The 9,971-nt window shown below is 72.0% G+C and overlaps 1 protein-coding gene across 1 annotated transcript; it reads left to right on the top strand.

The window, feature by feature from the left end:
* Positions 1-1,810: 1,810 nt before the first annotated feature.
* TMC8 (transmembrane channel like 8) lies at positions 1,811-8,809 on the top strand. The gene is made up of 15 exons (XM_062216144.1): positions 1,811-1,935; positions 2,020-2,168; positions 2,397-2,546; positions 2,665-2,747; positions 3,093-3,229; positions 3,318-3,465; positions 3,558-3,728; positions 4,153-4,292; positions 5,052-5,175; positions 5,446-5,543; positions 5,616-5,799; positions 5,932-6,062; positions 6,481-6,639; positions 6,925-7,003; positions 7,308-8,809. The coding sequence occupies exons 1-15, from the start codon at positions 1,811-1,813 to the stop codon at positions 7,521-7,523; spliced, it is 2,094 nt and encodes a 697-aa protein (XP_062072128.1). The 3' UTR covers positions 7,524-8,809.
* The last annotated feature ends 1,162 nt before the right edge of the window (positions 8,810-9,971 follow it).

Raw genomic sequence — 9,971 nt, 5'->3', positions numbered from 1 at the left:
GGCAGCAACTCCGGGACCTCGCCCCCCGCCCAGCCAGCGCCGCGCGCGCCCCCCGCGCCCGGTGGTTCCGGCCTCCCCGCCCCTTCCCGGGCACGCACCTCCGCCTGCGCCCCGGGACAGCGGCCCCGGCTGCCCCGCCCCGGCCCGGCCCCGGTCTAAGCCGGGTCCGCCGGGAGACCGGGAAGAGCCTGCCCAGCGGAACTCGGCGGGCCTGGAGCCGCGGCCACAGGGGACCATGTGCGGGCGGGCGGGCACCGCGCGGGACCCCGGGGATCCCCGACACTCACCTAGCGAGCGGCTCACCTGTCCCCCGCAGGGGCCGCCGGGAACTGTGGTCTGAGTGAGGGGCCCTGGGGTCAGCGGGGGACAGCGGCAAAGGTCCCCGGGGGGCCCTGACTCCGCGCGACCCGCCCCCGCGCGCCGGGCGCACCTGCCCCTCCCCGCCGACCTCGGACGCCACCCCCCCCCGTGGCGCCCCCGAGCTCTGCGCGGGGTCGGGGAGGACGAGGGTCCGCAGCCACGTCAGTGAAGCCCCCGGGCTCAGTTTCCCCAAGTTCCAAAAAGCGGCGGCAGCTCCCGAGCCAGCCCCTTCCCAGGCCGGGGGCTGTGCCAGTGAGATAAAGCCGTCCGCAGCTCCGCGAAAATCGGGGAGCCCTCACCCCCACCCCGCGGCAGGGCCCGAGTTATCGCCCCTGCCGGTGGCCGCCGGGCGGGGTCGCCGCGGGTTATCTGGCGACAGCCCCGGGCACTTCTCGGCCGGGCGGGGAGCAGGGGTCCCCGCGGCGAGCCCCTTCCCCAGGGCCGCGCCCCCACAAGCCGACGCCCGGACTTCCAGATGAGAACCCTGGGGCCCCGGGCCCGCACCCCGCAAGCCCGGGGGTGGGGAGGGGCGCCCCCGGCCGCGAGGGGGGAGTCGGGGCCGCTGCCTGGGAGACGCGACCGCGAACTCGTGAACTTGGCGCGGGGTGGCGCCAGGGGCCGTGGCGGGAAGTTCAGAAATAGCGCCGAGGGTTTCTGAAAGCCGGAGCCCGCGGCCCGGGCCTGGGCCGTGTCCCCGCGCCCTCGGGGGCGACCTGCGGCGGGCAGACAGGTGGAGGGCCGGGGGCCGCCCCAGCGCGGCGGCGGGGGGCGAGCGGGCGCCGAGGCAGACGCGCCCCCACAGTCCCCCACCTGCGCGCTGCGCCCCAGGCCTCGGAGGGGAGCAGAGGAAACTGCGGGCGGGGGCAGGAAGGAGGGAGGGAGCGGCGGCGCGGGGCCGGGGTTCCTGTCTGGTGACCCCTCCCCTCGGCTCCCGCGCTGCGCGGCCGGAGCCGGTGCCCCCAGGATCCGTTCTCAGGTGAGGGGGGTGCAGAGTGGGCAGGAGGCGAGGGTGAGGGGCGGGGGGGGGGGTCCCTGGTCCTGTTCCCACGCCTGGCCTGGGCTCAGCTCATCTGGACCCAAGCCGGGAGGGGCCCCGGGGCTCCCCGCAGCCAGAGCGCCGCAGGGGGCAGGATCTGGGGGCCCCGGTGTCCAGCGGGCCAGTGGCCAGGGGAGGGGGGAGCAGAAAAGGGGAGTCCCTCCGGGGGCCTTGGGAGGCTGAGGGCGCAGGGAGCGGGTGGGGTGCAGCAGGCCTCGGCTTGGGGGCAGACCCAGCTGGCCGGGCCGGGGGCCTCGCACCCCACGTGGCAGGAGGGGCACTGAGCCCCCGGCCCCTGAGCGGCGCAGCGGGACCGAGCCCTGACCCGGATGCCAGCAGGCTGCATTCTTTCTCCGTTTCTGGGCCGCCACAGCCAGGACCTCGCTCGAGGCCGCCCCCCCCCCCGGCCGCGGGATGTCGGGGCCGGAGCCGGAGCCCGCGGCCGAGGCGCTGTGGGGGCAGGAGCTGGCCCGGCTCTGCGCCTCCCGCGTGCCCCTGCGGGCGCTGCCCTACGCCATGGTGGACAAGCGCCTGATCCGGTGGGTGCCGGCCCCGCCAGGGCGGGAGGGCCGGGCCGGGGGCGGGGGTCCCGGACTCAGGCGGCCGTCACCACCCCCGTGCAGGCAGCTGCGGGAGCCCCAGGGCGTGCAGACCTCGAGGTGGCGGCGGTGGCGGCGCGGGCGGCGGACGGCTGCGCGGCGCCTGCGGGAGGCGGCCCGGCGGCTGTCCCGCGGCTTCGGGCTCTGGGAGGGGGCGCTCTACGAGATCGGGGGTAGGTCCCGCGCGACCCCACCTCCCAGCCCCTGGCCTCCGCGGCGCGAGGGGAAACAGAGGAGGGCACCCCCTAGGACCTCGCTGGGTCCTCCCCGACCCCGACCCCCAACAGGTGCAAGCCTGGGCGGAAGGCAGCACCCCTAGCGGCCGTCCGCGGTACTGCGCGGCAGCTCGGGGCCAGGCCCCGCCCCGCGGCCCCTGGACCCTCACTCCTGGGCCCCCCCAGGCCTCTTTGGCACCGGCGTCCAGGCCTACTTCACCTTCCTCCGCTTCCTGCTCCTACTCAACCTGCTGACCCTGCTGGTGACCGCCAGCTTCGTGCTGCTGCCCCTGGTCTGGCTCCACCCCCCTGACCCAGGCCCTGCCCTGAACCTGAGTGAGTACCCCCAGCCTCCCCAACCGGCCCTGGGCGCCCTGGCCAGGCTCCCCAGGGTGGGGGCTGCGCAGGGAAGCGCAGAGCCTCACCCGGGCCTTGGGGCCCCTCCCCCCCACAGCCCTGCAGTGCCCCAGCGGCCACCAGCACCACACTGGCTTTCCAAGGTTCCACAATCAGTTTTGGAACGTGTTGAGTGGCAGGGTGAGTGGGCTGCGTCCTGGCCGTGCTCCGGGCTCCTGGCAGGCCCAGGGGACGCCACCCTGAAAGCGCCCCGCCCCTGCACGCACCTGTCGGCCTTGGGGGTGACCTGACCTAGGCTGATTGGGCCAGCAATGGGTCAGAGGCCGAGGCCCCCATGCCCGGCACACAGGGCTCGCCACGGGGCCTGTGGCACCCTGGGGTGCCGTACAAGGGACAGAAAAAATGCTGCAGCCTCCCGGGTTCGAGTCCTGCTGTGTGCCTGTGGGAGGGGGATGCTCCCTGGCTGGTGGGGTTGCTGAGGGCTGGTCCACACGCCGCGAGCCTGCTCTGTTGTCTCCGCCCCAGGCCTTCAACAACACCTATCTCTTCTACGGTGCGTACCGGGCGGGCCCCGAGCGGCACTCGGCCTACAGCATCCGCCTGGCCTACCTGCTCAGCCCGCTGGCCTGCCTGCTCCTGTGCTTCTGCGGGACTCTGCGGCGGTGAGCGCCTCCCTCCCCTCCCCTCCCCTCCCTGGCAGCGCCCCCCTCGCCGAGGGGCCCCTCCCCAGCGCCCGCTCCCTGCCCCCAGGATGGTGAAGGGGCTGCCCCAGAGGCCAGTCCTGAGCCGGAACTACAGGGCGCCCCTCAGTGCCAAGGTCTTCTCCTCCTGGGACTTCTGCATCCGCGTGTGGGAGGCCGCCGCCATCAAGAAGCATGAGATCAGCAACGAGTTCAAGGTGCGGGCGTGGGAACCCCGGGCGCCTGGGGCTGTGCGCCGGGGAGGAGCGCGCGTCTTCCCGGCCCCCACGCCCTGCCTCTGCCCCCGCAGGTGGAGCTGGAGGAGGGCCACAGCTTCCTGCTGGCACAGCAGCAGACGCGGGCCCAGAGGGCCTGCCACCTGCTCGCCTACGTGCGGGTCAACCTCCTCTTCGGGCTCCTGGTGGTTGGGGCCATCAGCGCCATCTTCTGGGCCACCAAGTACTCGCAGGACAACAAGGAGGTGCCGGGCGATTGGGTGCACTGCATCCCGGCCAGACTGGGAGCAGACCAGGGAAACCGAGGCAGAGGCAGGAGAGCAGTCCAGACCAGCTCAGGCCGGCTCTGGCTGCGGCCGAGCCCGCCCGGGGACTGAGCTTGGGGCTCACTCCTGAACCGCCCATCGGGGGTGGGGGGCCCGCAGCCGAGCCCACCCGGGGACTGAGCTTGGGGCTCACTCCTGAACCGCCCATCGGGGGTGGGGGGCCCGCAGCCGAGCCTGCCCGGGGATTGAGCTTGGGGCTCACTCCTGAACCGCCCATCGGGGGTGGGGGGCCCGCAGCCGAGCCTGCCCGGGGATTGAGCTTGGGGCTCACTCCTGAACCGCCCATCGTGGGGGCCGGGGGGCCCGCAGCCCACAGCCGCCCACGACCTGCCTCTTCCCACAGGAACCCCTGTTTGTGCTACTCCAGTACCTGCCCCCCGGAGTCATGGCCCTGGTCAACTTCCTGGGGCCACAGCTGTTTGTGTCGCTGGCCCAGCTGGAGAACTTCCCTCCCAACACGGAGGTCAACCTCACCCTCATCTGGTGCGCACGCCCCGGGGGGCCGGGGGCCCAGGGGCCCCAGCTGGGAGGCTCCGTGGTCAGTGGTCACTTCTACACCAAAGGGGAGGCCGGAGGGGGGCGCCGCCCGGACGCATGGTCCCAGGTTTCCCACCACCCTCCTCCTACCTCCAAAGGGAGCTGTCAGACTGGACCACGTCCTGGCCCCTCAATGACGTTTCTCCCGTGGGGTGCCGGAGCGGAGCTCTGCACACTTAGGGAAGCTAGAAACGTGGGGGCGCACACAGCTGCCCCCGGCCCTGAGGGCCTCACACCCTGACCTGGACCATCCCCTGATGAAGAGTGAAGTGCCCAGCCAGGGTCAGGCTGCTACTGCCCGCGGGCAGAGGTTCAGACACAGGCCGGGCCACATCCCACCCCACCCCCGGCCCCACGGCCCAGCCGCCTCCAACACCCACTGTGTTTGGTGTGCTTTGAAACTTTATTTTTTGGACAGTTTGTAACACGTGCCCCTGGGGGAGAAATTCAAAGTGCTCAAAAAGATGAAAGATTAAAAACCCCGAGGACCGGTGCTGCCGGCCACGCAAGGGGCGTGGGGGGCGCCCAGCTCGTGCGAGCAGGCTCCCGGAGCGCGGTGGCCGGTTAGGCGCGATGCTTCCCAGACTGGTGGAAGAACAGGACGGGCCGCGGTCCGGGGAGCCCGCTTTGGGAAACAGTGCCACAGGGGCAGCACCTGCAGCCAGGTGTGCCTGGGCCCCGCCCCTGACCCGGCCCCGCCCCCAGGTGCGTGGTGCTGAAGCTGGCCAGCCTGGGCATGTTCTCCTTCTCCCTGGGTCAGACCGTGCTGTGCGTGGGCGGAAACTGGACCAGCTGCGCGGCTCACGGCTACAACGCCTGCGACTACCAGGTGGCGGGGGCCTGCCCCTCCCGACCCGCCCGGAGCCCCGCCTCCAGCCACGCAGAACCCGGCCCCCTCTGCTCTCCCCTGCGGGAGAACCTGCGCGCAGCGCTGCTGCCAGGCAGCCGCTCACCACCAGGGGGCGCCCCTGCACCAGTCTGCGTGGCGCGGGCCTCCTGCCCCGTGGGGGTGGGGCCTGCTCATCTCCACTCCCGCCAGTGGGTGGGCGAGGGGAGGGAAGCCTGGGGGCACGAGCGGTGACCGGCCCCCGCCCCGCAGTGCTGGGAGAACTCGGTGGGCGAGGAGCTGTACAAGCTGCTCCTCTTCAACTTCCTGCTCACCGCGGCCTTCGCCTTCCTGGTCAGCCTGCCCCGCAGGTGAGTCCGCGGGCCCCGGGGCCGGTGCGGCCGCGGCCGCGGCTGTGACCCACGGGCCCCCCCTCCCCCCAGGCTGCTGGTGGAGCGGCTCTCAGGCCGCTTCTGGGCCTGGCTGGGCCGGGAGGAGTTCCTGGTGCCGCGGAGCGTGCTGGACATCGTGGCCGCGCAGACGGTCACCTGGATGGGCCTCTTCTACTGCCCGCTGCTGCCGCTGCTCAGCAGCGTCTTCCTCTTCCTCACCTTCTACATCAAGAAGGTGCGGCGGGCGGGGCGGGGCGGGGGGCCAGTGCAGGGGCGGGCGGGGCGGCAGGGCAGGTGCAGGGGAGGGGCAGGGGGCGGCAGGGGCGGCAGGGCAGGTGCCCGGCTGACCCCGCCCTCGGCCCCCCAGTACACGCTGCTGAGGAACTCCAGGGCCCCGCGGCGGCTGTTCCGCGCCTCCAGCACCACCGTCTTCTTCCAGCTGGTGCTGCTCCTGGGCCTGCTGCTGGCCGCCGCGCCGCTGGGCTACGTGGTCAGCAGGTGGGCGGGGCTGGGGGCAGCGGGCTGGGCTACGTGGTCAGCAGGTGAGGCGGGGGCAGCGGGCTGGGCTACGTGGTCAGCAGGTGAGGCGGAGCTGGGAGCTGGGGGCTGGGCTAGGTGGTCAGCAGGTGAGGTGGGGCTGGGGGCAGCGGGCTGGGCTACGTGGTCAGCAGATGGGCAGGGCTGGGGGCGGTGGGCAGCGGGCTGGGCTACGTGGTCAGCAGGTGAGGCAGGGGCTGGGGGCTGGGCTACGTGGTCAGCAGGTGGGGTGGCGGGCTGGGGGCTGGGCTACGTGGTCAGCAGGTGAGGCAGGGGCTGGGGGCTGGGCTACGTGGTCAGCAGGTGGGCGGGGGCGGGGCTGGAGGGCGCCCCCCACCACGGGGCACTGACGCCAGCCCCGCCCACCGCCCCTCTCCAGCGTCCACTCCTCCTGGGACTGCGGCCTCTTCACCAACTACTCGGCCCCCTGGCAGGTGGTCCCCGAGCTGGTGGCCCTGCGGCTGCCGCCCCTCGGCCAGCGGGCCCTCGGCTACCTCAGCTCCCCCGCCTTCGGCTTCCCACTCCTTATCCTGCTCAGGTGCCTGGGGGGGGTCCTGCGCTCCACGGGGGTGGTGTGGTCCTGGGCGCCCCAGCCCAGCCGGTCCCCCGATCCAGGAGACCCCAGGGAAGCAGGGGCCCCGCACGGCCACCGAAGACCGGTGACCTGGGGGTCTCGGGGGCTCACCCGTGAGGCAGGGGCTCTGGGCCCACCTTCAGGAATCCGGGGTGGGGGGCGCCGGGGCCACAGGGAGGAGGGGAGGGGAGGGGAGAGCCCCCCCAGCCCCGCCGCCTTGACCAGCCCCGCGGCGCTGTCCGCCCGCAGCATCACCCTCACCGTGTGCGTGTCCCAGGCCCGGGCCAACGCGAGGGCCATCCACGAGCTCCGGAAGCAGCTGGTGTGGGTGAGTGCGGGCCGGGACTCCACGGGCGGCCGTGGGCTGGGGGCGTGGCCTCCAGCCGGGCGCAGGGCCACTAAGACCATCTCAGGTGTGGGGCCCGAGGCCCTGCTGGCCACGTGGCCGCGGGCTGGGGGCTGGGGGCGTGCGGACCCCGCTAAGAAGCCGGCTTCAGGTGCGAGGGCCGGGGCTGTGAGGGGGCGTGGCCTCGGCTGCGTGGGGGCGGGGCTCCCGGTCCAGCCGGCCGCTGCCTCTACCGCCACCTGGTGGAAGGAGGCGACACTCGAAACCGCCGCTCGCTTCCTCGCAGCAGGTGCAGGAGAAATGGCACCTGGTGGAGGACCTGTCGCGGCTGCTGCCGGAGCCGGGCCAGAACGAGGCTCCGGGCCCCGAGTCCCCTCTCTCCAGAGATTCGCGCCCACGGTCCTTCTGCCCCGGATTTCCGTGCCCAGGCTCCCCCGGTCCCAGACCCCCTGGACCCGGACCGGTCCATAGATTCCGCTTCCCCAGCGGCAGGGAGCTGTAGCACTGACCCTCGCCCCTCCCGCAGCCCCCACCCCAGGGCCCCGTTTAGCCTCCTTACCCCGCGCTGCGGGCCCCTGCTGACCACGGTGCTCCCCTGGGGCAGCAAGAAGCATACGTGGCGGCTTCTGTCTCCCTCCAGCGTCTGTGTTTGGGCGTTGTATCAGCTACCTAACAACTCGGTCTAGTGACCCGTGAAGGTGGCTTCTAAATTTACACCCGCAGGGGGTGCTGGGAAATTGTCCATTTGCAGACCTCTCCTGGTTGCGGGGGCTGGTCCCCAGGACAGCAAAGCTGAGGCCTCTGGGCTGTGACCGCCTGTCGCCCCCCAATCCTCTCTCTTGGGGCCGACAGTTGCACCCACAAGCAGGAAGGCAAGGCATGAGCAAGGCGCCAAGCTGGGGCTTGAACCCGGGCGGGGACTCTGGAGCCACCGTGCACAGTGAGCCCCCGAGGGCCATCCCTGCCCCGGGCAGGGGTCGGGTCAGGATCCCTCAGCACCCCATAGGCGCCCCCGCAGCCCCCTGGCCCCTGGCTGGCTGACCATGAGAGTCAGAGCCTTGGTGACTGCGTGGGCTGTGCAGGGAGCGACACAGGCAGGGCTGGGGTCCCACCAGACCCCCACCCCAGCTGTAGCCCGAAGCCCCTGCCTGGTTCACCTCTCAGGAGCTGGCCCCACCCCAGTGGCTCTGATGTCATCTGGGCTCCTTAAGGCTCCCAGGTGACTCCCAGGTGGCCGGGGCTGAGAACCCTCAGGAACGAGGAGACCCCCGGGGCAGCCCATCACGGGGCTCTGAGCCTCTTCGCCTGATCCCTAAGGCCTCGGCCAGTTCGGCCCCTCCGGGCTCTGTCCTCACCCTGCTCCCCCTCCCCCCACAGCCCATCAGCAAACACGCTGGGTGCTGCTGAATGCCGGGAAACAGACGGGGCTCTGTGTGCAGTCTGGGGAGGGCAACAGGTGTGGCCGGATGGAGGGGAGGCGCGTGCGTGCTGCTGATCAGCGGCTAGAGGCCGGAGTCTGGCCCCCGGAACCAGTAGGGTCGGAGTCACCCAGGAGCAGGTTACGAATGCAAATGGCAGGCCTGTGAGTGAGGCCTCCACCTGCGGTGCCTGCGCATTTGAGTCCGGGCTGCTCCACTTCCGACCCAGCTCCTGCTAATGCGCCTGGGAGAGCAGTGGAGGATGGGCCAGGCACTGCACCCACCTGGGAGACCCAGAGGAAGCTCCTGGCGCAGATCTGGCCCAGCGCCGGCCGTTGTAACTATGTGGGGGCGATCCCTCGGTGTCAGTCTGCCTTTCAAATAAATATTTTTTTAAAAAAAAGCAACATGGGCCTCACTCCATTGAATAGAAGCACCGAGTTTGGAGCCCAGGCACTGTGTCAGTGAGAGCCCGGGGAGGTGAGGGTCTGCCCAGCCACGGCGTCAGTGAGAGCCCGGGGAGGTGAGGGGCTGCCCAGCCACGGCGTCAGTGAGAGCCCGGGGAGGTGAGGGGCTGCCCAGCCACGGCGTCAGTGAGAGCCCGGGGAGGTGAGGGGCTGCCCAGCCACGGCGTCAGTGAGAGCCCGGGGAGGTGAGGGTCTGCCCAGCCACTGTGTTGGTTGGTAACCCCCGGGGAGGTGAGGGTCTACCCAGAGGCATCTGGGCCCTTTCCTCACCTCCTCAGCAAACCTCGCCGCAGGCCACTGGGGGCCCCTCTGCTCCTCCCAGCGGGTGTGCGGGTGACGAGCAGTCACTCAGCACCACTCTGCGTCTCTGGGCACCTGGGCACGCAGCCCCGGGTCCCGCCACCCGTGGTCACTGCACCAGTGGCTGATGGGAGAGGGAGGAAGTGAGCCCGACCCCGGCACCCGTGAGCAGGACTGCAAGGAAGACAACCTGGGGGTGGGGGATGGGCCCCTTGTCCCAGGAGGAGGTGACACCCGGGCCTTGGAGAAGGGGGGTTGGCTGGGGGGGCCCCGAGCGGGGCAGGCTGAGGGGAGGAGCCGGAGGCCTCTGGAGGTGGCACCTGCAGGGACCGTGAGGGCAGAGCCAGCGCTGGGTGTGTGCCCCGGGCTGTGCTCTGGTGGGGGTCCCAGGTCACACCAGAGTGAGGAGAGGCATTCTGGGGCCACTCCAGGCCGGGAAGGACCAGTCTCAGCAGGTGTAGAGGCCACGGCAGGGGCGCAGGGTGCGGGATGGCCCCTGTCCAGCCCCGAGAGGCCTCCCCCCATCTCTGGCCTCCCCAGCTGCAGCCCAGTGCGGGCCCCCGCGCCAGGGAACCCAGCCAGCACCGTGAGTGGGGAAAGCGAGGAGCTGCCCAGGGCGAGAGGCACGGCACACCGGGCAGCAGGGCCTGGGGAGCTTGGGGCACCCAGATGCCACTCCAGGGGCCTGGGCTCCGTGCTAGTCTGCGGTCTGGAGGAGGCCCTACCAGAGGACATGAGGGCAGGCCAGCCCCTCCAAAAGCACCC

This window comes from Lepus europaeus, chromosome 18 (genome assembly GCF_033115175.1).
Source record: "Lepus europaeus isolate LE1 chromosome 18, mLepTim1.pri, whole genome shotgun sequence".
NCBI lineage: Eukaryota > Metazoa > Chordata > Mammalia > Lagomorpha > Leporidae > Lepus > Lepus europaeus.
This window is presented reverse-complemented; position numbering and strand designations above follow the sequence as displayed.

Bases quoted from the DNA above. Each gene is read 5' to 3' on its own strand.
- TMC8 (XM_062216144.1), top strand. From the start codon at position 1,811: ATGTCGGGGCCGGAGCCGGAGCCCGCGGCCGAGGCGCTGTGGGGGCAG. The intron at 5,544-5,615 runs GTGAGTCCGCGG...CCCTCCCCCCAG, and splicing joins CTGGTCAGCCTGCCCCGCAG to GCTGCTGGTGGAGCGGCTCT. The intron at 6,640-6,924 runs GTGCCTGGGGGG...GTCCGCCCGCAG, and splicing joins CCACTCCTTATCCTGCTCAG to CATCACCCTCACCGTGTGCG.